The sequence below is a fragment of the Amblyomma mixtum genome, chromosome 2, assembly GCF_055824585.1.
Source record: "Amblyomma mixtum isolate Tamu chromosome 2, ASM5582458v1, whole genome shotgun sequence".
NCBI lineage: Eukaryota > Metazoa > Arthropoda > Arachnida > Ixodida > Ixodidae > Amblyomma > Amblyomma mixtum.
In genome coordinates this window covers 35,116,871-35,143,969 of record NC_143013.1, presented here as the reverse complement: position 1 = coordinate 35,143,969, position 27,099 = coordinate 35,116,871, and the positions used below count along the sequence as shown (strand labels likewise).

The 27,099-nt window shown below is 40.5% G+C and overlaps 1 protein-coding gene across 1 annotated transcript in view; it reads left to right on the top strand.

The window, feature by feature from the left end:
- LOC149358960 (uncharacterized) overlaps nucleotides 1-26,672 on the top strand; it is an 80,527-nt gene extending 53,855 nt beyond the window's left edge. Inside the window, exons 56-83 of the mRNA XM_089567592.1 lie at nucleotides 1,565-1,650; nucleotides 2,473-2,581; nucleotides 3,529-3,687; nucleotides 3,742-3,855; nucleotides 7,740-7,868; nucleotides 8,413-8,599; nucleotides 9,172-9,291; nucleotides 9,646-9,869; nucleotides 9,948-10,054; nucleotides 11,744-11,852; nucleotides 12,902-13,036; nucleotides 13,494-13,604; nucleotides 14,839-14,980; nucleotides 15,091-15,153; nucleotides 16,106-16,225; nucleotides 16,647-16,864; nucleotides 18,755-18,861; nucleotides 19,393-19,501; nucleotides 20,439-20,579; nucleotides 21,855-21,968; nucleotides 25,037-25,178; nucleotides 25,294-25,344; nucleotides 25,422-25,448; nucleotides 25,517-25,639; nucleotides 25,794-26,008; nucleotides 26,113-26,210; nucleotides 26,279-26,387; nucleotides 26,496-26,672. Coding sequence (XP_089423718.1) covers nucleotides 1,565-1,650; nucleotides 2,473-2,581; nucleotides 3,529-3,687; nucleotides 3,742-3,855; nucleotides 7,740-7,868; nucleotides 8,413-8,599; nucleotides 9,172-9,291; nucleotides 9,646-9,869; nucleotides 9,948-10,054; nucleotides 11,744-11,852; nucleotides 12,902-13,036; nucleotides 13,494-13,604; nucleotides 14,839-14,980; nucleotides 15,091-15,153; nucleotides 16,106-16,225; nucleotides 16,647-16,864; nucleotides 18,755-18,861; nucleotides 19,393-19,501; nucleotides 20,439-20,579; nucleotides 21,855-21,968; nucleotides 25,037-25,178; nucleotides 25,294-25,344; nucleotides 25,422-25,448; nucleotides 25,517-25,639; nucleotides 25,794-26,008; nucleotides 26,113-26,210; nucleotides 26,279-26,387; nucleotides 26,496-26,672 — 3,546 coding nt within the window. The remainder of the gene's footprint in view (nucleotides 1-1,564; nucleotides 1,651-2,472; nucleotides 2,582-3,528; nucleotides 3,688-3,741; nucleotides 3,856-7,739; nucleotides 7,869-8,412; nucleotides 8,600-9,171; nucleotides 9,292-9,645; nucleotides 9,870-9,947; nucleotides 10,055-11,743; nucleotides 11,853-12,901; nucleotides 13,037-13,493; nucleotides 13,605-14,838; nucleotides 14,981-15,090; nucleotides 15,154-16,105; nucleotides 16,226-16,646; nucleotides 16,865-18,754; nucleotides 18,862-19,392; nucleotides 19,502-20,438; nucleotides 20,580-21,854; nucleotides 21,969-25,036; nucleotides 25,179-25,293; nucleotides 25,345-25,421; nucleotides 25,449-25,516; nucleotides 25,640-25,793; nucleotides 26,009-26,112; nucleotides 26,211-26,278; nucleotides 26,388-26,495) is intronic.
- The last annotated feature ends 427 nt before the right edge of the window (nucleotides 26,673-27,099 follow it).

Here is a 27,099-nt window from a genome sequence, read left to right as displayed (position 1 = left end):
CTTAGTTTTCTTAGGTTTTACCCTTTTCTGTAACAAGTTCTCTTAAGTCGTATACAAGGTCATCTGCCTAATATCTACTGAAGTCTGCTCGCAGCCTTTGTGCCTTTGAAGGAATTATTCATGTGGAAACTGTGTCAAAGCAGAATGTGCTAAGTCATTTGCCACATATGCAAGGCTGTCTGCAAATCACCACTGTTCTTGCCACTCTGGAGGAGCACTCCTGCCTGAAAATCTGTCGAGTTATTTGCACTGCTGCCAGGAGTTCACATGATTAGCCAATATTTACAAGGGTGTCAGTTCATTTTAACTAGATTTCTTTTTATTTTATTGTGTTTATTATGAACCTCCTTTGTCAAAATTATACAGACCATGAGGTCTACATCTGGGCCTTGCAGTGTAGCTCATATCACTGCATCGCTATTTCAAATATTGAAGCTGAGTGAAATTCTCATCCTCGACCCTAGTGGAGCTTAGGAATTCCAGAGGTACTAAAGCAAACCTCGTGGCCTTTTTTTCTTTTTTTGCAAAGGCTTTGCACCATGGTCAGGTAAGCAGTCAACCTACAAATGGCTCCAGAAGTGCAAGATGCCGGGCTAGTTGGTAATCCATGATGAAATAACAGCGCAAGGAACGGGACGAAAACACGAAGGAAGAAGACACAGACACGGGCGCTGACTAACAACTGAAATTTTATTTCGAAGCAGGACACATATATAAAGTACAAAGAGGGGGGTGTGTCTAAGGCGATCCTGCACAATCACCGAAACAGTGTAGTCACGTCCAAGGGTAAAAACGATAAAAAGGTGAAAAAGCCGAACCCTTGGACGTGACTACACTGTTTCGGTGATTGTGCAGGATCGCCTTGGACACACCCCCCCCTTTGTACTTTATATATGTGTCCTGCTTCGAAATAAAATTTCAGTTGTTAGTCAGCGCCCGTGTCTGTGTCTTCTTCCTTCGGGTTTTCGTCCCGTTCCTTGCGCTGTTATTTCATCAAAATGGCTCCAGTTAATGGTTTGGTTCATAACTGCAAAATGAGAGGAACGAGCTTCATGTTGTGTCTTGAGATTTCAAATTAACTGCTTTTAGCCGTAAATGCTGACATTATTTTTCAGACTTTGCTTCGAAATCTTTTTCACTCTTTGTATTTAAAATTCTTTAACCTTGCATCAAAACCGCTTCTGACGTCTGTTTCTGCCGAGATAGTTTCAAGCTAGTGCTGATATGGATGCTTTACAAATTCCAGGCAGAAAAAGCTCACTCAGGCCTATGGCTTGATTAAAGTAGTGTTTCTGCAATTTGAAATGTGCCTGCTGAATGGGGCTTTGTACACCAGCTGATGTCTTTGCTTTATCCAAAAGCAAGTGGAGGTAGAGAGCTGTATTGGTTAGTGATGAGTAGTGTGGAAGCAGGACGTGTTCATTGTCAGTTTTCATCATTAATACGAACATGTCGCTTTAGTCATGGACAGTTGAAGACACCGTGAAAGAAAAGTAGCTTGCGCTTTGCACTTAGCCATTGCTTACATGATAGAGCAACAGCCTTTTCTTCTTTTCTCTTTTAGTTGTTGAAGAAGAGCAATCCAGATCTGAAAATTGTACTTGCTTGCCCTGTGACTGAAAAGCCCACTGCCTTGATTCCATTTGTCGAGTAAGTACACAAATCAGTGAAAATTGGAAAAAAAAAGATATTGTCACTGAGAGTCATCTGATGTAGGTTAATTGATAGGACAATGCAGTGTGCAGACAAGACAGTGATAACACAGGCTTCTTTTTTTATCTTTTCTGTCTGTTATTGCTGTGTCTCATCCGAGAGCTATTTTCTTTTGTGATACATAAGTTTATCAAACTAGTACCGAGTCTCTCATAGCCTTAGTCGCTTTGGGGCGTTAAACATCCATAAACCTGGTACAGCTAGGGTGGAGACTGAGTGCTTATAAAAATAAGGACCATGTATACTGATGATCGCCAGTAATTAGAGGTGTCACAAAATAATATGCTCCAGGCTAGCTTTGATTCCTCAAACATTATATTCCATTTAAATCTGAATGCTTTGGTAAGCACTGCATAGGACATGTTCTCAAAGTGAGTTCCGCACAACTGTTAAGTTGCTTGGAGTGCTTTTTGGTTCCCCAAGCGCCTATATCTATGCATGCTTCAGTCCATACTTTTTATCTGTGTCTTTTGGAACTAATCAAGTTGTAATTGCTTATAGCAGACTGTTTCATGACACAGCTGATCATTATTAATTAAATGCATGCATTTTCTGAAGGGTCAAGTGTCTGCAAGCTTAACTTTGCATGCATGTAAGGCAGAAAGATGCAGAAATCAAGACATTAGAGTTCCTCAGCTTTGAAAGTCATTGGGATTCCCTAAGGGGATAAATATTGAGAGCCCCTTCTTTGTAGCAAGTCAAGAACTCTCTTGCATTTTCATACTGGTGTAAGTATGTGCAAATTGATTTTTTCTGTAGGAGTGTGGACATGCTAATATTTATGACACACCGCAAGTCAGCAGAATCCCCATGCAGGATAACACTGCCATCGACGCGATCTATACTGCAAGATGAGAACAATGACTTGGTGAGTAAGATTTCTAAGCATTCAGTAGTGTTTCCTCATGTAGGCATGCCTGAATGACTAATTCTTTTCATACCCAACTTAAGTGTACAACATAATTATTCTTGAAAAAATTGCTGGCCTTAAAGAGCTGGATTTTGTTTGCCAGGAAGAAATATTGTTGATCGAGAAATTCACATTTGAGGAGTTGGACTTCCTTTCAACAGAATGGAAAGCTAGGCTAGTTGTAGGTTGTTCATGATGAAAATTTGTGGGCGCGAACAAACGAAATACAGAGAAGAAACCACAGGACAAGCGCCTTCATTCTTGTTCTTGTCAAAGGCGCTTGTCCTGTGGTTCCTTCTGTCTTTCGTTTGTTTGCGCCCACAGATTTTCATCATGGACTTCCTTTATTTTTCTCGTATGCTAAGTGTTGCGGTGAGCTCATGATGGTTGTGTTGTTCTCAACTTGATGAGAAGGCACCCAACTTTCAAAGCCACACCCACCCAAGTGTTGTGCAGCAAAAAGCAACAAGATAACACTCAAGCACATTGCACTCACAGAGCATTTCACCTCTGCCTGCATAAATCCTGTCTAAGTGAAGAATTGAAGCAGAAGTCAAGCAAGCTGTGTGTGCATAGTTATATACATTTGGTTTAGGTGAAAGTCAGTGCATGGATAACTTAGCTGGAGTTTGTGCATTCATTTTTGAGCTTGGGCTATTTTTTCTTTTTTTGTCATAATGGAGTTCTGTTCATTCTGAAAGTGACTGCTTTTGCTTTCTAAAAAGACAGAGAAGAGACGACCCCTAATGCTCAGATATTTGAGGAGGATAAAGTCATTCTAATTATTAAATAACTTGTGGCTGTGATGTGGCTTCTGCCTGTAGCGTTATTTTCTCTGTATTCTCTACAAGAGTTGTACAAGGATGACCGTCTTAGTGACTGAATGGTTACCTGTATCATTCTAGGCGGGATCATCTCTCTTTATGCAAGCCTTTGGTGACAAAAAGCATCAGCCATTGATGTGTTTTTCGCTCAACTTTGCAACACTCAAGTTCACTGTGAAAGACAACAGAACTGAATTTGGTGCGCCATGTGAACAGGAAACCTGGGTCAACTACTACGAGGTAAGGAGGTGATGCAGGTTCAAAGTGTGTCACTCAGAGGCTCTTTCCTTTCAGACTTGTCCTCGATCTGGAGTGTTTGAGGGCTTCTTCACCGGATTCAAGACCATGGTGCAGTTTTCAGAGAAGGAAATTTGGACTTATGAAGATGAGCACACAGTGTCTTGGAAAGTAAGTGCACAGACCTTTGTAGAGCTGGGCTTGGCCACAGCTTCTGATTAAGCTAGTGAACCCCATGCAGGATATCCTGTGCTGCAATGGCACTACTGTATATACATGTACAATAGAATCTCAATGATACAATTCCAGTGTATACGAATTACAGATGATACAAATTTACCTCAGCCAGAAAAAAAAAATTGAAAATTAGTTTTTGAAGAAAGGTGGCACAGTATCTGTCTCACATCTCGGTGGACACTTGAATGGCACTGTAAGAGAAGGGATGAAGGAAGGAGTGAGAGAAGTGCCATACTCGAGAAATTTCGACCACTCCGTCAGCTGAAAACAGATCTTCATAAATTCTGCGTACGAATTTTGGTTGATACACGAATGTTGTTGGTGACCCCTTGAGATTCGTATGATCAAGATTCTACTCTATATGGGTGTGTTCGGATACGAACTGTAATCGAGGTCTCATGACCATTTTTTTTTTTCAATTAAATTTTATATCTGGTGAGCAGGTGTGTCGACACCATGAAAGAAAAAAACTCAGGAGGGAGCGCTCGGCGATAAACTTGAAGCCTAGTCATTAAAAGTAAAAAGGAGAGTGTCCGTCCCCTCCGGGATCACACCATGCGGGGATGTCTATCACCTCATGCACGGTCCAGTGCTGCAAACCGACTGTAGATCAACCTCCTTGCTATAGATACCCGCGCCATGTGCAGCGCAGACGCGCACACTAAAACATACCAACACCAAAAACGTTAGGGACTCAATTGAAGAGCGAAAAACGGAGGAGGGAGGGTCTTCATGAGCACTTCACTTGCGAATGCTGGCCGCATGACACCATGCTCTTTCCTGAGTTTTTTTCCTCCTTGGTCATCACCAAGGAATAGTACTGAGTTTTGCAAGAAACGCTGTAGTTTTTTTGGAAAAAAAGTATATCACAAAGAGGTGGAAAACGTCATTTTTGCGATTTTGCAAAATACATAGAAAAATGAAATTTCATAAAACCTGAATAATTTTTTAAATTAATTGTATGCAAACATTTCTATTGAAAGCAGTCCAAAAACAGTTCTTGGCTCCTCTAATTTCACAGTAAAAAAAACTTATTGTTTATAGTAATGCATTCTAGTAGGGCAGTTTTTAGGACTAATGGGACAATTAGAAATAAGAACTTGAGGCTGGAATTATTTTTTTCTTAGTATTAATCTGTCCTTTTGACTATCATTGGATGAAATTTGTAGTTCTTGACCGGTCGCATTTTTAATTTGGCGCTGAAATCATCTGGAATTCGATAATAAAAGACAAAACTTTGAGATAGATTTAAAAAACAAAACTCATCACCGATTTTCTTTAAAGTTTTTCTGAAAGATCTTTAGTAACTGGTGATTCTAGATGAGGAAAAAAGCGTTGCATTATATTGTTATAAACTCTAAAAATCAAGGCTTAATGCGGACCATAATTTTTTAGAGCCCATCATTGGATATTGTCTTCTAAAAATAGTAATGGTCACTAATTCAGCATTAACTGAATGCATGTGGCTACAATTTAGTTAGAATATTGGCATGATTTCAGAAAATGCCTCGTAAGCATTGTTTTGCTTGTTAGTCCGGTTTTAAATTATGTTCAGCATAATTTTAGGTCCTCTGTTTTATATAATCTCACCAGATCTCACTAATTCCAGTAAAAACAAATATTCTGTTCTTCCTAACTTGAATGCTTTAATGTATTTTATTGTTTAGCTGTTGTGAGTATTGTTCAGCTATTTTGTTTCTTTATTGCCTGTTAATGAATCTATACCAATGCTGACTACCCATATAATCTATTTATGCATTTTAACCTCTTACTTCATGAATTTTTATTTTTGGCTAAAAATATGACAGTGAGCTGTCCATTTAGGCCAAAAGGGCCTATACTGACCTCAGTTTTTAGAAAAACTATCTGGTTGCTGCATTTTAGCAAAATGTAAAACTGCATATAAACAGCAATAACTGAACAAAGATTGCAATACTAAACCACAGAGTGATAATGTATTGAAAGAAAAGTAGTTTTTGAGATATCCAGCCAGACTAGTTAGCCTCCTAAAACACAAACAGACTGTAACATATTTGATGCTTTTGCATTTGTTGTATTAAACTTTCAGTGCGACACCTGGAAGCTGGTAGGGTGTCTTGAAGCTGAGTGCCATTGCTCCTCCATGTCAAACGTAATTGCGCCAGTGCTGAAGGGCAATGTACAGCTATTGTTTCACTATAGGCAAAAGGGCAAATAGTCTTTTTCTCTAAGCGGCCTTCAGAAGCCAGCAGCGGCGCCAAGGGGGCCTTGCGGTTCGTTGCCTTGATGAGTGCCCTTATTTCAGAGTTGAATCATGCAGCTCGCTTCATATCATCACGAATTTCTGTTCTGCATTATCTTGGAATAGGCTCACACAAATGGTTTGTTTTCTTGGCACAGTGCGTTTTTCCCATGAAAATTTGTCATTGTCTTTGCCTTTGATAGTCATTTCCCTTGCCGCGAAACGACCATGCATATTCGGTCGCTGTTTTAGGTAAATCCGGTTTCTTTTGCATCTTCTGAAGACTTTTCACATATTATCATCTGCCTTCTGGCCTTTAGTACTCTGCATTTCATTTCAAGGACAACTAGCTTCATTACTGCTTTCTTTCTTCCTTTTACATCATATCTACCTCCACCTCTCTTGTCTACTGTACTTTTTTCTGCCTCCATCAACAAGATCATCTTTGTCATCTTCACTAAGTATTAGTTGAAGAGAAGTCTATGTACTATGCACAGCGTGAGTGTGTGTTGCTGAGTAACACGAGGCTTGTTTGTGTGCGGCGATAGCCTAGTGTTCTCACACAGTGGCCAGCGAAGCTGATCTGTTTGTGGAGGTGTGGGTTCGAATGTCAGTCGTGAATATTTGATTGATTATTTATATATTTAACCTGGCATAAACCACAAACAGCACAAAACCATAAACATTGCAAGATCTTGCTCAGGGTTTACCCATCAGAATAGTGCTTTCGCACTAATAAATATTAAGCTAGTGGTGACATGCAGCCACCATTTTTTTATCGTTCTTTTTTCTTGCAGTTTCTGTTCATGCCCGTGAGCCTTCTTTGCGTGTCATGGGCTGTGCGGTATTCATGTCCTATTGTTTCTACTCAAGGAATATCTTCATATATTGAGGACCCCAAATCCACACTTTTAGCTTATTTCTTGGTGTCAGACTCTTGTTGCAAAGCATGAGAAAGTTGCTCTTCAAAGCCTGTTTTAAGGCTATACCCATTAGTATTATTAGGCCCATGTACTGTGCGATGTCAGTGCACGTTAAAGAACCCCAGGTGGTCGAAATTTCTGGAGCCCTCCACTACAGCGTCTCTCATAGCCTTAGTCGCTTTGGGACGTTAAACCCCATAAACCAAACCAAACCTATTAGCTCCTAAGCAGACGAGGAAAGGGGAATGAGGGGCTCGTTATAAATATGAGAAAAGCCAACAGCCACAGAAACCAAGGGGTACAGGGGATTTTTTTTTAATTTTATTTATTTATTTTGTTGTGTTTATCAATTTATATTACTGAATATGTTATCGCTTAAAGATAATTGATTGTAAAAGCAGAAGAAAAAAAAAAAGCTCCTTGTTGTTTTTGTTATTCTTTCCAGGAAGCAACATCTTTCATTTTGTGACATGATCTGGTAATGATGCAGATGAGATGGCTCAGCGTAAACTGTACTGGCTGACAGCACTTTCTTGTCTGTAAGATTGACGGCGGCCATTGCGTGTATTTTTTTTTTTGTAAATGTGATGTTAGGAGGGAAATCAAGGTTTTGCTCGTGCTACAAGATGCTGGCTCGTGACTTTTTGTTCATTTTTTTGTTTTTGTTTTTGCAGCTGCTGTCCTATTTGCAGTCCAACCCATTGACATGCGTAGCTGCTTTCAACCTCGACTACGAAGACCGGAGGGGCGTTTGTCGGCAGCCTTACTCCCGGCTTGCCAGGCTCAGCAATGCTCTTGGTAGGGTTGATCTGTGAACAAGCTTAGAATGGAAAATATAAAATGCTGTGCCCTTCCCAACCTTGTGTTTTTTACTTGTTCTTGGATTTGTATGCTAGCTTTCTTGACTTTATAGTTTATTAAAGCCGATGCTATACTGCAAGCAAAAATCTGTTGTTGCTTTTAGACAAAGTCTACACTGAAGACTCATATAAAGGTAAACTCATTTCTCAGCATTTGTATAGCCTCTTGGTTTTGCGCTATGAACTAAAGTTGAAATTCTTTTTGCTTGTTGTTATTCTAGCTTTGAAATACAACAAGAATACGCATGGTAAGGTACCTCCTTTTTTCTTATTTTAGGTTTCAATATAGCTATGGCAGCTCACTGCGTTTAATTCAGCTCAGTGATTATTTTACTTAAAGAAGCCTTAAATAGAGCATTCACAGTAATGGATAATGCCTATTGGTACAAGAGGTAGCAGTGCTGTAGCTCATGACCAGCGGGCTTAGCTGTCATTGACAGAGAAGTTATTTTTACTTTAGTGTCTGGGTGAGACCGTGCTGCTTTAGCAGAACAAGCATATTTTGAGTGTAGCCACTGTATGCGGAGTGAAACTTGCAGTCAAGCCCACTACACCTGGGATCGTGACAAAGCCTGGTTATCCTGTGGCAAGAACTGAACTGGCTAGCCCAAGTCCTACAAGAGCGGCGGAGCCTGCTGACCGAGGTCGTGTTGGGGGGAGCCCACCTAAGAATGGTGAGCTTAGTAACATTTATGAGAACACATTTTGCTGTTATTTAAATCCATGATATGTCAGATACTACATTATTAGTTGGTTAATGAAGAGCACTGTTGAAACGACTGAAACAATCTATTTAAAAATTCAGTTCCCAGAGCACAGACAAATGAGCTGAAATTTAAAAAGATACAGCAACAACTAGCAGCAGTTTTATGACTTCTGTATGGTACTCAATTTTTTTAGGTGCTGATAACAGCTTGGCGCTTCTGTCTGCTCGCTTCAAGTGACTAGTGTATGTGGATACCATGCAGTTTTCAAATGAAACGTTGCAGGGCCAAACTGAATGTCGTATACTAATAATCAAGGGAACTAGTTTAATTGTTCTTGAAGGAATACTGTTGGGAGGCTGTCATTGTTTATTTATTTATTTATTTATTTATTTTTATATGTATTTATTTATACAATACTGCAGCTCTTGTTATGGCCCAAGCAGGGAGGGAATGCAAATTAATTCATGTGAATGTTGGCCTGGTTCTTCCGAGTTAATTCTGCGGTGGTGGTCATTTCACAGTGCTTTATTTCCTTCTAGGCTCCTTGGTCTGCATCCTATCTACTGCTCCAGAAGGATTCCCATATGACCTCTGCACACATCTAATCTTCAGTGAAATTTCTTATGACACAAAAAAGAACATTATCAAAGCTGTGAGAGGTGAGTTATTGGTTTACTGCATATGGCTTGACTTGAAAATCCAGTAATGAATTTTTCTGTGCCAAAGCCATGCTCTGCTTGAGGCATGCTGTAAGTCGAATTGATTAACACACAAAAAGTGCTTTTTTACCAAAAAAAAGAATATTCTTTAACCTTGCAGAATGTCTTAGGCGAAACACCCTGTATGTGTGTATCATTTTACTTGGAAGTGATGCCTTGATAGGTTGGTATTAGCAGATGTCAGTGGAGGTAGTTGACAAATGTGTGCTATTGGCAGTGCCTAACAGTTATTGAAGTGGGCTGAGCTTTACTTTCTTCTGAGAGAAAACTTATATAAATCATCTCTACCTCCAGCGGCTGAACTGTTGGCATTCTTGCGTCTGGCGAGACAGTCATCAGCCGTTACCGCTGTTCTCGTGGATGTCATGGAAAGTGGACTTCTCGGACCTTCCAATGCAAATGTTGTTGGACGGTTTGCACAGAGCTTGAGCACATGGCTGCATGAACGGGGGGTGCAGGGGGCAGCCCTGTTTTCTTCCCTCTATGCTGATATCAAGGCCTATGATCACCTTGTCTTGGTAAGGCTAACTGCTTTCATTGCTTCATTATTGCCTAGCCGGCCATCATGTCACATTGTATCATGACTGTGCTTGCAGACTGTATGGCGCCATTTTCAAGATAAGGCTTCATCAAGACTCAAACTTATAGGAGGGATTTACTTTGAGCACTTCAAATCTACCTCATCTCTGGAATCTTTAAGCAGGTCTGTAAAGCTTTGTTTTTACATTTTGTTTGTCTTAATCTGCTTATTAACATGGTTTGCTTTAGGGATAGACTGAAAAACCTAAGACCAAACTAATTTGACTAGCAGACTAGTCTAACTTTCAAATTACAGTAGAACCCCGCTATGGTAAACTAGGATACAGTACAAACTTGGATATAGTAAAGTGAAACAGCAGGTTCATTTCGCCTTCAACTGTGCATTTTTTTTGTTTAGTTTGATTCCTTTAATAATGAAATGGCTGCAGTAAAAAGCATCTGGCCGTGACGACGCACTTTCCACGGAATGATGATATTGCGGCATATACACACTTTAGGATATCTCGAAGTTGAAAAAAAAGTAAAGCTTGTGATGAATACAAAAAGAAGGCAATGCAGGGTGCTGACAAAGGAAAGACAGTAGTGCAGTGAGAAGTAGAGTAGGGAAGTAAAGGGCGAATGCTTGCACCACGAGCGGAGGTGGTGGAGGCATGGCAGGGCTTTGTGGGTAGTTTCCATGCTTGACTGTGTTGCGCGATTTTCTTAACTATTGACTCTTAAATGAAACTGAGGCTGTGGAAGTCTACACTGTTCACACAATGCTTTGGTTTTCACATGGAATCAAACTTGCATTACATTCATAGCCACATTGTATTCTTGTAAATGCACTACTTCAGCAAGTCTTAAACCAAATTGGAAACATGATAACATAAAACAGGATTATTGAAAATAATTATCACATAAAGGGACGATAAGAGCAGGATGGAAGGTATTTAGGAGTTTTTTTTAACCAACCCTGTTCATTTAGTAAGTAACCAATTGATTTCCAGACAGTATTCTCATAGCCATGCCATCAACAACTGATGTAGTAAAGACACTGATATTGTAAAGATTTTTGCTGGTCTCAGTGACTTAGAGGGACTCTACTGTATCTTTATACAATAAAACTGCACACACAGGTACTATGGTACGTGCATAGTTCAATATGAAAGGCTAGAATCATCATCATTTAACTTTACAGTACTACACCTACTTGATAGTTTTTCATCATGACGGATGGTTTCTTTGCTGCATAACTTCTATATCTTTGAGACTGTAGCCATTGGTGCCAAGCTTTGAGAGATGCATGTTAGGAAAGTTGACTTCTGTAATAGTGTGAGGACTTTGCAAGCTAAAAAGAAAATGGGTGACAATGTTACTTTTTTCATTGAACATGGTCCTTTGATCAGCACTGTTTGCTGCTTGCTATTGGGCACAAAACTGGGAAGTTAGCAATCATGCATGCTGGAATTCCACTTTGTAAGCCCGTTAACAGAGGCTAAAGCAGCTAGGATTAACAGAAGCAAAGTCTGTTGTCGTAAAAGAGGCAGAGCAAGTATGCTGCTGCTGTTTTTTTCTCAAGAAGTCTTTTAGTGAAATACACAATAAAACTTTTGGCCTTTGCAGCAACATTTGAAGTGACGTCTTTCAGTTAAATTACACTCTAAAGTTATGGTCTTTTTCAGCAACATCTGAAGTTAAGCATCTGCGTTAAAATATAACTACTCACTGTTTAATATTGTTGCTCAAGAGATATGCTGCTTACTGCATTACTAGAGCAGCACTATGAAGCTTGAGATGAAAGGGGAATTCACTTAAAATTTGACTTCTGCAAGACTTAAACATTGTATTCACAAAACGTCTATTCTTGCAGGAACTCAGACCTGCTACTCCTGCTGACTCATCGGATTGTTGAGCCAGAAACATGTAGTGTTGAATACCCCTTGCTTTTTTACCTGACAAAAGATGATTACAAGTTCATGGTAAGCTGTGTTAATTTTTCAGCATAAATGAGTTAGGCTTTAAATTTTAGCACCAAAGGTTCAGAACAAGTGGACACATTCGTATGAGCTATTAGCCCTTTTCATTTTTGTTTGTGCCTTTAGTTCCTTTTCATGCCTATGCCCATTCGTTTTGTTTTTTTCACTTTGGATTTTCTATACAATCAAAGCATTATATGTGTGAAGTACAGCAGCTTATCGGTGCTAGCTTTAACTACTGAAACCTCCATGATCACTTTCGAAACTCTCAAACTCTAAAGAGCAGATGTTATCTGGCATCCTTTCTTTTCTATAATGTGTTACCGAGAGCTGCAGTCTGGAATAGTTTGAGCGCGGCTGTCACTTCTGCTTGACTTAGCACTCATTTCTGTGTGTCAGTACTGTGAAAGGCATTTGCGTATGCCATTCTGCTCATGCCAATGCATTGCACTGAATGCGACATATTTGGATCAGAAGCCTGGTTCGGGCTAGTTGGTCTACTGATATATTGACTGTGTGGTGCAGAACACACAAGGACAAGGTATAAAGGTGTCAGTCCTTGTTGTTCTTTGTATTTTGTCCTTGCATGTTTCATGCTTCGCAGTCAATGTAATACATTTGAGATGTCTGATTATGTGTGCCAAGTTTGTTTAGCGTCACTGTGCTACATCTCTTGTTTAGATGTGTTATAGAGGCTGCCATAAGGATTAGAGCATCATTCTTCTTGGTAGGTTCAGTGTTAAAACATTCATAGAAAGGGGGCTATCGAGTCATTTCAAAGAATGATTTCACAGATACTGCTTCATCTTTGAGCAAAAGTCTGTTCACGTGACAACTGCGTGAATGTGTGTGGATGTTGATGGGATATCGGCCTGCCTGCAAATTTCTCTTAATGCATCCGGATGTGTTGTTCCTCATTGTTCCAGGATATGGTGGCAATACTTTTATTTTATTATATAACCTTGTGATATGTGCCTACCCTGTTGGGACAATGTTGTGACTGTAATACTGAGAAATGCTTTTACTACCTCATGCTCTTCATATCTGTGCAGAAATCTGTATGTGACCTGGCACGGTGTTCTGTCTGCCTCTCACTGAACCTTGCCGTGGCAACTTCAGCAGTAATGCACAGCAAAGCTCACTTCGGGGACGCATGCCTACGACGCAGCTTCGAGGGATATGACCAGGTGTGGTGGACGTGCAGTCAGCAGAGCAGGCTAGGATAGCATGCTTTAGGCTTTTCAGCGAAGCCTTATCATACAATACTAGGAGGCAGGAGGTGTAATGTAGCATGTGAGATCTTTAGACGGTTGTCAATGGAGCCTTGTCATTCAGTTCCGGAGGTAGTGGAAACTGCATTATTGCACATAAAACATGTAGTGCTTGTCAGTGGAGCCTTATAGCATAGTAGTTAATTAAGGTGGCTGGTGGTATATGGTAGAGTATAAAAGCAATTGTAATCGTGGTTACTGCATACTTTCTTAAAGAGACTGTTTCTTTAGATACTATCATGTACAGAATAATTCTGCAGGTTAGGTTATGAAGATCAAGTTTGTAGCTTCTTGTCATGACATTGGTTGTGAGCTGTGGGCACCTTATAACCTTGAAACCCTCAAGACTTTTGTGGTGCGATGTTTTTTCCAGACTTGCCTAGCTTCGGCAAGCATGGAGAGGGATCACCACTGGGACATGGCACTTAGAAGGAATGCCAGCCATTTGCAAGCTTTTGAAGATCATACCAGCCTGACCCACCGGGTATGTCTAGTGTATCTGAGCTATGGTTGCTAGCTGCAATATTAACTAGATGCTGCTGTTAACACTGCTGAAACCAGCTCAAATTGCTTGTTATAGACACTGCTTAAACTGACATAACCTTGTATGACTGTGCTGTTGAGATGTCTACATATTGTTTTTATACCTTTACACAACCTTCCAAGGTTTTGCTATAATTTTTGTATTGTTGAGGTTACTGAGCCATTTTTAAACCAAATAGAACAAGCTTTCTTAAATAAAGTTATGGATGGTATCTGTTCCATGTTCATTGGCTGCAATAAGCAGCTAATCATTCAGACACTGAAAATTAAGTCATCCACTGTGTACCAACAAACATGAATACTGTATATATAGAATTCTGCAGTGTCAGTGGCTGTCAGATGACTCCCTCATCCATGTGTTGTGCTTGAACATAGTGCTTATGCCTTTATTCTGTAATGTGAAAAGCATTCTGGCAAGCAAAAGATTGAAGAAGTTACTGTATAAACTCGTGTGAGGGCCACACTTTTTTTTTTTAATTTGGGTCTGAATTTTGCCTCCAGGTGTGGCCCATAGGTAAATAAAAAAAAAACATATTTTTTTTTCTCAATTATTTAGTCCAAAGCTGGGTGCGGCCCTTAGATGAGATTATACAATATGTATTCACTTCCTGCTTGACATAATCCTTTCTGTACACCCTGTTTGATACTTTTTGTTGACAGGAACAGATTTAAGAGGGGGAGTGAAGGGTGTGGTCGCCCCCTTCAGGTGAGAAATTTTATGTGGGAAAACATGCTGAACCTCATTTTGTCAACAAAAATGCCCAGAAAAAACATGGTTCAAAGGCCCCCCCCCCCCCCCCCCCCCTTGCAACCGCCCCTCCAAGAGTGACCCATAAATTCACCCGTATTTGTTGGCATTGATTACCTTTAACTTTAGAGCATTCAGAACATCTAGTCTAATGAATAACCTCCTGACCATTTTCTACTCAACCTCGAAATGCCAGTTGCCAGAGCCACTAAATACACTTTTCTTCACTGTTTGGCAGGAGCCTTGCAGCTACTGCATAGCAGTCACATTGGTACCGGTAACAAAATGTAGTTCTTGCATTGCTTTTTTTCTGTTTTGCCAGTCATTCTAAGACATGACTGCACATAGCAGTTCTTTGCCTAGCTAGTGTTTCTCTATGATAGTGGTGGTCATTCTAAAAGGAGTTAACCTTTGTAATGATTCACAGGTCACATCATTCTTCAGTATTCATCCGACTGGCTGTGTAGCAGCTTTCAGAGCTGACCTCGAAGACCTGTCTGGAAAGTGCCCTGACCAACCAAAGTATTCAAGACTTCTAACCCTTGCAAAGCTAGTTGGAAGAGATACAGGTGTGTAAGCATTGAGTTCAACCATTCACAGCACATTCAAGTGTGAACAATGCCTCTCTTGCAAAGTGTTTGCAAGTCGCATCTACATGACTACGCTTGCTTTGTTTCAGAAAAATTCCAGGAAAAAGACTCTCAAGGACGTAGTGGTGTTGAACGGCCCAAAGTGGAGAGAAGTAAGTCTTTGTAGCTTCAAAGCAAGGGCCTGAGAATTAGAGCTATTTTATACGACAGTGGAAACACTAAGTGCACCAGTACAGCCAAGAATGGTTCATGGCTATAAATTTGTCGTCAAAAAGCCATGCTCATCTCACTTGTCTTAACTTTTTTCTTTTTATAAAAAATTTTTGCTATGCGTATTTGATGTACATTCTCTTTGTGCCAGCTTATTTGACACCTTGCTGAAGCGTAAATGTTCAGTGGAACCTGTTTTAATTAATTTCAGGGCAAGTACAGTTAAATGTTGTTCACGCAGAAAGCTGCTTACTGTGAAAAGAAAAAAAAGTGGTAGGGTTATAACATAGTTCTTGTGAAAGCATAGTTCTTGTGAAAGCATGTGTTTAGCCTGGTTGGCTCATGGTATTGCTTTGGTAGGTAATCGGCACATCTGGCGACGATATTAGACTCATGTTAAGCTCTGATAGAGGTTAAGCTGATCTGATCTGTTTATGCCGCTTGGAAGTTGAGGAAGTTGATGAAGTGCAGTCCACAACACGAGAGTGTGTTGCAGGTTAACACGAGGTGTGATCAGCTGTGACGATAGCATAGTGCTCTTGTGCAGTGGCCAGTGAAGTTGATCTGCTCGTGACACCATGGGTTCAAAACCCAGTTGCAGCAATATTTATCTTATCTCCGCATTCTCAAGGTAATGCTAGCCGCAAGATTCTTGGTTGGTTGCTGAAACTGCCACCTAAACCCGGTGAATTGGTTCATATATATCTAGAATAGTAATTGAGTGTATTCATGCTTCAGTCTTTATTAAAACAATTAGTGGTACAACAGCCTGAAATTCTCGATACTGTTTTACAGGTGCCTGCTGCTTGTAGCGAATGTGCTAGGCCTTCTTGGCCTTGATTGCTAGGTCTAGCAGTGTGCAAACATTTCTGGCGCTTTCTTCATTTCCGCTAGGTCCTTTGGTCTGTGTCTTCAGGAACCACTACATTTCTGCCCGGTTTCCCAGAAACCTTTGCACACATCTCATGTACCTGAGTGTAGCATATGACATGTACAAAAGGAAGCTTTATGAAGGTAAGTGTCATGACAATCTTCATGGGGCTGTTTTTGTGTCTACCTTAGAAGCAAGAAAAATCCTGTTTACAATTTATCTTTAATAAAGCCTTTACACTGAGACAAATACTAAGAGTTTCGGTATTGTAGCATTTGTAACCTGTTGTACAAGTAAATTAAAAATATTTGGGTTCTGGTCATTGAGTTGAGGCCCCTTCACTGTCATCCTTATGTTCATCTGTGTGCAACGTGTTTCAGGGCAGCATTCAGAGTCAGGCAGCATTTAGAGCGCAGTATAGTGAAGAGAATGGTACATCTCTGCCCTACTATGCAGTAGCAGCGTCCGCAGTGCTAATGGGCTCAAGGGGTACATACACACAGTGGGATTGAAGTACATGTGTTTGTTCTGTGAAGCCTGATCAATTTGCATGGCTTGGTGCAGGAAGCGACCTGGATTCATTCCTGCAGCTTCGAGGCCCTGCTGCTGCAATTGTAGCCTTAGAAAGCTCAGTGGCTAACACACTGCAGGCAGGGCAGCACGAGCACATGGACCCCTTCCTCCAAATCCTGGACCAGTTCATTCAAGAGCGTCGCCTAGATGGCCTCGCTCTGATCTCCACTCTTGTCTCTGACATGAACAACTTTGGTGACCTGGCAAAGGTGGGCTTGTTTAGGACACTCTTAACCGGCTATAAATTGATTGAGAAAGTTGGGTGGGATTGTACGAAACAATAGATCGTGAAGGTGGACAGCACTGTACAGAACTTGACCTAGGTATTCTCATGCTGGTTGAAATATTATGCTGTTAATATGAATTGATTCAAGTCAAGTATTTTGTCTAAGCTGCACCGTTTATTCCATTTTTGCTACAGTTTCACTTCCTTGTGCCTTTCTGCACCCATTGATGTTTCACTCGCGTTTGCTGTTCTAGTATGCAGTTCTGCATCTCATAAATTTGCTAACAGAGGGTTGCTGACAGTGTTTGTAGTGTAGGGGTGCGTTTATTAGGCATCCTCAAGAGACCGAACTGCCGTGTAGGATCTGACAGCTTAGACAGGCATAGCCAGCACCAATTTTCGTCATCGTCGGGCGCAGCGTAGTGTTGGCGCATAACTTCGTTGTCGTCAGTCACAGTGTAGTGTCGGCGCATGGCGGTAGCGGAACCCGTCACAGTTGGCACACTACAGTTGTAATGGTTACGGGTGTGGTATTATTTGAATTAATTATTCAGTTTAATAATTTGCGAACATTTCAAGCACATCAAATCCATTTGGCAGAGTCTTTGAAATTTAAAAAATTTTCTTCTAATCTCATAGGCCACTGCTGCTGCTCTCAGTCATTACAAAGCATAAAATGTGTTCAGACAAAAATTACTGCTAGCATAAAAGCCACCTCTTTACCTTATAAGCATTATTGAACTGTAAAAATTCTTTATTCAGGCTTTCTTTCGGGTCACAGCTGAATGCTGTGATTAAGAACTTTCAGTAACTACTGAAACTTTCAGCGGCTTTAAGCCTAAACCTGGCCACTAAGCGCCAAGTCTTGGTCTGCCAGTGCCCTCATATAATCTCCACTGAATGAAGACTGGCATACCACTGTATAACTTTTGTAGCTTATGACTAATGCATGCAAGGATCATGTACACATCTGTCGCACTTAATTTTTTGCAGCTAATTTCTGGGGAGAGCTAGAAGTAGACCAATCTGTTGAATTTTGAGCTGCAGCATTGCATCATTCTCTCTCTCTTTTTTTTCCTTTTCCTTTTTTTTTCGTGGCAGCAACACAATATTAAAACACTCTAGCCAAAGTGAAAAAATTCGTCTCACGTTACTGCGTGCAATTTATATTTGATGGCAAAGTGTAATGTAGTGTTGCAGTCCCTGTGCAATACACCGTAGCTTTAGGCTTTATGCTGCTGCAGTGGGCACCATATGCTTTTTTTGTGTGGTAGTTTAGTTTCATATGGGTGTTGTCACATCTGCCAGGCAGTGTTTCTGATCTGTGCTTGCATGGTTTTACACCAACATCAGACATGCAACATGTGGATAAGCATTGCTGTTCTCTCAGCTCACCTCTTCATCTATTTCATATGAATATCTCTTTTGTTGACTTGTAATTGATATTTATTTATTTATTTGTGACGCTGAGTGTACCGCGCGGCATAAAACGTGGTGTTAGTAATTGATATTTGAATCATTAACTTGTGCCACGTGTGCTTGTGTATTTGTGTATTTGTATGTACTCAGCCAAATGAAAGCCAGCTTGTAACCACGCATTGCAACGTTTTTATTGGTGAATTTGCCCTTTTACTGTAACATTACCAAATTGTGTAAAATTTTTTTGTTATATGTTCTATAGATACATGTGAAGTGAAAGCTTAAGAAGCATTCTTTTTTTCTGCTCTGCAATGTTCCAGTGCCCTATCGTACTAAACTGAAATACTTGTTCGCACCCCGTCTATGTTTTCTTAACCTTAGTCCACAAGAAATCGCAGTAAATGCAAGCTGATGGTGCTTGAAGCTGATGCTCTTTTTCTTTCCTTTCTTCTAGAGGTTGTGGAACCATTTCCAAAGTAGCAACACGAAACAAAAATTGCAGCTTGTGTTGGGTGTTCAGCTGCAAACAATCAATCAGAGCATTGTTGACAGTCTAGTAGGGTATGTTACACCTTTTTCTACGGTTCTTATTTTTAATGAGGGCAGTATTACAGCATGCAGAATGCAGTAAAGGTATTGTGTACACTGTGGCATGTTGTAGCATTATTTGCTATATATAATAGTTGCCAACCGAAAAAGGCGAGAAATTTTACTTAAGGAAGCCACCCTCCCCAGCCCCCCTTTCTAGGTGAGAAATTTTACTTTGGGAAATCATGCTGAACCTCGTTTTTTCTTTATGAAAAAAGTGGTCCCCCCCTGAACTCTATTTTTGGACAAGAAAACGCAAAAAACGTGCGATGCAAATGAACTGCCCTTACCTCCAACCATCACCCCTTCCAAGGATGACTCACAAAACCACCCCTGATTAGAAGTTGAAATAGTTATTTTTTCAGTGAAATTTGATTTTACGGACATTACTGCAGCCCTTAGAGAGTCCACAAAATCGCTCGGCGACTGTAATGCTGGTTTTTGTTTTGTTGAAGTGCACCTGTTAAGGAGATACATTTTTATTTTTTTATTATTTTTTTTCAGCTCATGTGACATTTTGATATTTATAAATCACCATATTATTGAGCCTCCATCTTGCAAGGTGTCTCGGCCCTCTCATATCCCAGTCACAAAGCATCATCGGATGATTATGGTAAGCAGAGCAATATAAACCTTTGTCTTTGAAGTATGGCACATAAAAATGACTAAAGTACTGCATTCTTCATTTGTGCTAGATTCTTTACAGTTAAGCTCGGATATATAAAGAAATCGAGGAAAGTCTGCAATTTTTCATTACATGCAGAATTTCATTACATCTAGTTTTGACATGAAAAGGGGTGTCGAATATGTAGGAAGAACCCACCACTTTCCACGTGCTTGTTACAATTAAAAAAAGAATTCTGGCTTGCCCTCGGAAACTCTTTGCCTTGCTTTGCTGCCACTCTAGCAAGACGTGCCTAGGAAATTTGTTCTAATCAAGAAAACAGTTTTTTTTCCTTCAATAGTAGCATTGAAAGTTGGCAATCATGTTATAAATATGCCTTAAATAGCAAATGTTAACAATACACAGTGTTTTAAAAGAAAACCAATAACTGCAAGCGGGGGTGATATTCCGCTGTGTAGGAAGAGGGTGTGTTCTGGCACCATAGCATCTGCTTCATTGCCAGAAGAAGTTGCTGCAAGTAGAGATTTTTTTTTTTAGTTTGCTCCATACGTATTGTGAAAAATATGGGCATCTTATTAGAGATTCATTTGCCGTAAATGAGGCATCTACCGTTGCCAAATATTTTAATGAATCTCAGAGTTTTTTGGTTTTTTTTGAAAACTTGAAAGTGAAAACTTGAATGTTAAACAGCTTTTGCTTGTTTATATCTAATGCAGAGCATAGAATTTATTGAAAACAGGAGCAATACATGGTAGACAACCTTTGTCTATTTAACTTTGTATAATAAAAAGCAAGAAAGTACTTTAGAATCGCAATCTGCATGTATGCTTGGGTTTGCTAGAAATTAAAATTGGCATTGGCTGCTTACATGGTGAAACGTGCTTTCTTGTGACTCAGCAGTTTCTAAAAGTCTTTTTTCCTTCAGCAACGGGTTGGCGATAGCTCATCGAAGAAGCCTGTCCCCTGCATATCTGTAAGCTTAGCCGTCCATGACTACAGGCTGCAGTCATTACATGGAAGGTTTATGGATGACTGCATTAATTCGAAGTGGGTCAACTATGAGCGTGTAAGTGGCATAGAGTGCATTTCTCAAATTTATTCATGTTATAAATATATGCAAGCTAGGTCTGTCTTTATATATTATGAGCATAAATTGAGCACAACAGGGAAAGATAAGTACAAAGTAATACACTGCAGAGTGTTGTAGAAACGAGGCTGCTGTGATGGATACACAGCTTGACAATGTACCAGAATTGGCCTTGACGTCATGCCACCAGTAATATCAGGCAATGTGGCTGACCAGTACAGGCAAACAGTGACCAAATGGCAGTGCAGTCACTTGACTGTTCTTTTCAAAGCAGCCATGATGGCTTGGGTAGAGGCAATAACAAGGCAGCATTCTACACAGCGAAATATGTGTGACTGATTCATATCTTGAGCATTATGGTGTGCCCAGCATGACTCCGTCGCACAAAGGAACACTACACTGTATAAGGGCTGCACGCATGCATGTTACATTGGCAGTGCACGGGCTTGTGTCTTGAGCTTGTGTTGGCAAGGGGTGTTGCAAAATTGTTAATCATTTTTTTCAAAGCTGTTCCCTCTGCTTGCTAGGCTACACATAATGGCACTACTGTGTTCATTACAGTTGCCTATAGGGCACCAAAAAAAAACATGCAGACTTTTTACCCTATTGGAGCAATGATGCAACAGTTGATAGCTGTAGCATATATATGTTTTCAGAACATGGAAACTACATGAAGCTCAATTATTTTGGCAACTGGAGCATGTAGCCAAGATTTGAAAGGTGTGCTGTGCACTGCCCTGCATGGTCTGCACAGTGCATCATTCAGTGTCATGTTTTTTTTTGGCTTCCATGTATCAAAAACTTCTATTATCGCCTGCAAACTTTGTGCTGGTGATGTCTGCCAATAGAAAATTAGATATTCCAGTACTTTTGTTTTTGCACTATGTTTAGAGCTTACTGTGCAGTAAAAACATGGCCCAGATGGTGCAGCAAGTAATTTCAAGAGATATGGCATAGTAGTGGGACAGGTCTTAAATGCAACGTTTCTTGAAAGTATACAGTAGCTTTACTCAACTCGCATCCAATCCTGCACACCACAGTATAGCATATGACCATACTAAATGTGTGTTGTAGACAGTATATTTTGAACTTATGTTTTAGACATTAGTGTTAATAATCCTAATTAACCCATGCCTCCTTGTTTGGTGCAATCTGGCTCGAGTTGATGGTGTGCCATAGACCGTCAATTTACTACTAGAAATTTTCTACTAAGTTCAGTCATGTGCAGCTACTGAAATGTGCAGGTGTTTTCAGACATGTCCATCAAAATCTGGCTCTATTGAAAAGGACCCAGAGTGGGGAGCAGCCTACGTTAAAAAAAATACTACAATGCTGGTCTTTGAGGATGAGGAGACTATCGTTGATAAGGTAAGCTGTCAGGGACTACGCCCTCTATTCTTACTAACTTGTACAGACCTGACATATTCGCTGAATTTTGCTTCTCTCACCTGTGTTGCTCTGGGTAATTACATTCTCACTTGTTATGGACATCATGATGAGATAAGAAACAGGTGAGCAACTGCTGAATTAAGTGCGCTAAATTATTTTTGTTAGAAAAGTGGTATACATCTTATTTGATGATTTATTATCACTTTTGCCTCATAACTGGCTTGTGTAGCCAGCTCATGAATGCCTTGAGAGATGCAATTTTTACTCAGAACAGTAAGTGCATGGAGTTGTGCACATTTTTTTTTTTAACCTTCGTTTGTATCATAGTCACCAGCTGCAGTTAGCTTTTATTTTAGGTGATGGTATCATGGCTTCAGATAAAACCAAAGCTGGTGTTCCTGACTGAGCCGTCATGAGGGCCCGTATTTGCCTGCAGTCCTACGAGAAATTGTATATTTGAGCGTTCTTTGCATGGAATTGTGTGTTAGCAGTCACATTGTTTTTTGCAGTTTTTATTGTGATGGGCCACTTTGAGAACAGAACGATGGGCATTTGATTAATTTAGTCCTTCCGAGTTCTCTTGAAAGCTACGATCTGGTAACGAATGAAGATCTGCTGATGCCTTAACATGCTTGCTCCCCAATCCACACTAGCAAGCTAGCACATCACGCATGGTGACTCTGGCAACAATCCATTCACATGAACTCTTCAATACGAGGGATGTAATACTGGAACCTTCCAAAACCAGCAATAGTTGTTCCCTCTCCCCCCCTGCTGCAAAAGTTTTTAGTTTTAAGCTACATCCATTGTCCATTTTGGGTGCTTCCTCTCGTTGTGGTATGGGACCAGCCAGGAATGAAAGTGAGTGGCAGGTGGGTGACATTTCTTTGAAAGGCTTTGTCCTGCTTGCGAGCGCATTCAACAAAGCAGGTGTGGGATAGCGCACCAGGGCACTGTTGGAGATAATTCAGCTGCTAGGGGGATCGTGTCCAAGTAGCGGCAGTCTTCAAATGAAGAGAATAGCAAGCACTACCTCATGCTGAATTTCAACGGCCACCTTTAATATGAAGGTACATTTGGAGTATGCGAGGTGTGTTTCAAAGCATATATTTATTTTGTGTGCTATGATTCCCATGGAATATTGCAGATTCTTTGTTCTGAATTTGCATCCCACGGGAAGGGACTCTGTCACTGAGTGGTTGATACGATTCTTACTGCTCTCTCAAGCACCCCATGGGAAGGGACAGAGCTGAGAGCTCATGTTTACATAAGAACAATTGGCACACTTTTCCCCTAATCTCCGTGATCTATTGTAGGTATGCTAAAATCTGTGCTGACACTACACATGAGCTGCGATATGTGCAAAATGTCGCCTGCATGGCAGACCACACTGCAGGTCTCAGGATTAAATTTAACCATTTAGGTTTTGTGCATTGAAATCTTGATACATGGGAGTTTTATGTTATGCCTCCATCCAAGGGCGTCCGCAGAACTTTTTCCAGGGGGGGGCCACCCGTTGTCCGAGGATGGGGGCGGCGGTAGGTTAGCACCAAAAAGAAGCATAAATAATATCCGTAAATCCAGGTTGCCCCCCCCCTTGCCCCCCCTTCCGTACGCCCATGCCTCCATCAAGGTATAGCTGCTGGACCATGGTGGGTCAAATAAGGATGCAGTGTTTGAGGCAATAGAGATGTTTTCTTTTTGTATATATTCTGTTTTCGAGTTACAAAGGTGGAGAGCAGGCTTATCTCTAAGACCCATCGTTGTTTTCTTCTGTCTTTCCTCACCTAATACAATAGAATCTTGATAATATGAACCTCAAAGAGTCGCTAAAATTTTTTGCATCATCTAAAATTTGTATCATCTAAAAAATGTGCAAAATCTGGGTACTGAAGCATTATGCAGATCTGTTTGCTATCGACGAAATTTATTTATGGCTACGCGCCACTGCTCACTGCTCACAGTGGGTAATGCGCGACTGGCGGTTGTGACATTGCCATTGTGAGAGCCGCGCGTCACCTCTCACTTCTTGCTGTGCATACCACATGACTGCCAATCGCAACATTGGCAATCTGAGGGCGGCACTAAGTGCTTGCAGGTGCGGTCTCAACTTCCATGTTCGTATCATCCGTGGTGATGCAGGAAAGCATGCAGAATATCCAAAATTATGCCCTTTGTATGCAATGTACTTAGGTCAGGGAATTTCACGAATTTGTATCAGCCATGATGGTGTCATCAAGATTCTACTATAGCTTGCAATGGTATGGAAATCAGAACAGTTGTGGATGTCTTGGGTTACAAAAAACACCTTTGCTGTCATGACTGATATGAAGTTCAAGACTATTTTAACCCTCTCAAGTCATCTGTCGGGCGTTGCCCAACAGTGGAGAAGTGCGTACCTGGTCATCGCTCGACACAATATTTTGCTGTCATCTGTAGTGAAAACGGCATGGCTTCTGATGGGAATGGTTGCAGCCTGTCGATAACATATTTTTTTTTTCTCCAAAAAGGTTGCAGCATCATGCTGGTCAGAAGTATATCGTGAACATTTGGTTTAGGATGCCCTGAAACGGTGCAAACACATCAAATCGTTGCTTCCACTCTGCCGGTCGTATTTTACGGAAAGTTGCCAAATGATTTTCTAGAAAGTGAAAATGACTTCAGTGATGAAGGAACCTATGTGCTCCTTCGACACAACAGTTAACGTCAACAGCAAGTTCCGCCAGTGAAATGGTGGCATATGATAGTGCAACACAGCAATGAAGACAAACCAGAGAGTGCTTTGAGAAATACTACGCTCTAAGAAGTTCAGCTGAAGACATAGTAAAGCAGAAAAATGCTGCAAATAAATGTTTATAACCAAATCATGATGTGGCTCTTCCTTTCCTTATGAGGGGCTAGAAGGTCCAAAAGAATGCTGACCGAAGCGATTGTCAATGGGGAAGCTACACCTGACCGGAAAGGGTTAACCCATAGTTGTGCCATAACCTGGCTCAGTTGTGCCCATTATGCAGTGTGCAATATAGATTTGTACTTCTTTCAAACAGGTTGATTCATTTCTAGAGGATTCTCCTCACGGATGTGTGGCTGCATTTCATGTTGAGTATGAAGACTTTATAGGCCGCTGTGTTGCACGAGAGAGGTACTCGAGGCTACAGTCTATCTCCAAGGCTCTTCAGCGTAAGAAATGTAAGCACTTTTTGCTCCTCTATGGGACTCTTATGGTTTAAACATGGTCATAATGGGCCAGCATTGCCCACGATTTTAATTTGCTTGCGTTAACAATGTTTTCCAATTCTGTTAGTCCCAAAACAGGTGGACCACAAACCCGGTACAGAGGAGCTGTGCGAGCGAGGTAGGAGTCCCGTTCTCTGTCCCAACCTTAAGCTTTAGAACACGCTTTTTCAAAGTTGCTTTTTCTCACTATGACAGGAGGGTCGAAAGAAGAATGCCACAAGAGTAAGAAATTAAAGCGTGGTTACTTTATTACTTGATGCTTACTTTTTCTTATTTTTCTTTTGGCACAGGGTTGTTGGTATGCACTGTATCCATGAAAGCCAGAAATGTGGCCAGGTTGGGCCAGCTTTGCAGCCATGTTGTGTTTCTGGATGCAGTCTACGACCATGAATCAAGGCACTTCTCAGTACTAGGTGAAATTTGCTGGTTATAAGCTATCAGCATTTATCACTTATGAGTTAGTCAGCATTTACTGTTGACAAAAAGAAGCTTGCTGTGTTCTTTAGTCTTGCACACTGTCCACTGCAAAAAATGTATTTTTCAATGAGACTTCCATCTCATTTACAGAGCAAGACATGAATGCATTTCTTTCTATCAAGGGTAGCAAGCATCTGGCTGCTCTTTCTCCATTTGTAATTACCAAGGAAACTTTTGAAACTAAACAGAAAGAGCATGTCCTCAAAGCTGTGAGGGGACTCCTATCCCGTTATTCAAGCTTGGATGGCATTGGAGTGTTCTCTATGAAAAACACACAAATGGAACTTCTGGTTCAGTTTTTCAGTGTAAGTCAAGGCATCACAATTATTTGTTATCACAAGTCATTGTCTTCACACCAACTGAAATATTTTGTTGCTCAAACAAAATGGGCTTTCTTTCCCTCCTGTAGGACATGAAGGCAGATCAACACAGTAATGATCCCAAGAGAATTCTATTGGCTGGGCTTGCCTACAGGCATGCTGCTGCTTACCTCAGCCGCTTACAAGGGTTAGTTTCTAAATACTTCTCTTATAGCTTAATTGTTGCTTAATATCATTTTTCAAAATTTTTTTCAGGATATGTGACATTATCGTGTTCATGACACACCATTATACAATGGCGATGCGATGCCAGGTTTCTACCCCAACCTCTTACATGCTCACCATTGACGATGTTGAGCAAATGGTAAGTTTCTTGATAGATACACATTGTGCAAAAGTGGTGAATGAATGATCAGTAATCAGGTTTAATGTAATGCTGCATTTTAATTTAAATTGTTTGCATTACCCACAGAAAAAAGTGATGAAACCAGCACATGGAATGACATCGACGACATGCATTTCAATCAACCTAGTAGTGCGAGCATTCAAAGGTCCTGGCAATGGCGAATTCAACGATGCTTGCGAACAGGAAGCATGGTTCGACTATGCTCAGGTAATTGAAGCAAAAAAGGGACTTCAGGGCTTTTGAATGAACTCCGAATTGCTAACTTATTTTGTAGGGAGGCTGGAGAGCAGTGAAATTCCTCATTGCAGAATTTACTCTCCAAATTCAGTTTGTTTTAACCCGAAGAAAATTAGGCTAGTGAACTTTTACAGAAAATATGAACAATCAAGGATCAAGCATGGCAAGCATAGCAGAAAACAGCATGTGCCTTAGCACAGTATAATATGCTTGACTGATTTTTTTTTTTTAATGTCACACTATAAATATGCCAATATAAGCATAGATTGGACTTAAGTATTAAGCTTTGACATCATTTTGACATCAAGTTTTTGCCGTAATGACAAAACAGAAGTTTTATATCGCTAACCAAAATACATTTGTATGTAGTTTTATGGCATTGTGTACCGGTGGCGTCTTGTCCATTTTTTTTCTGTTTTCTTTAGTTCTTTTT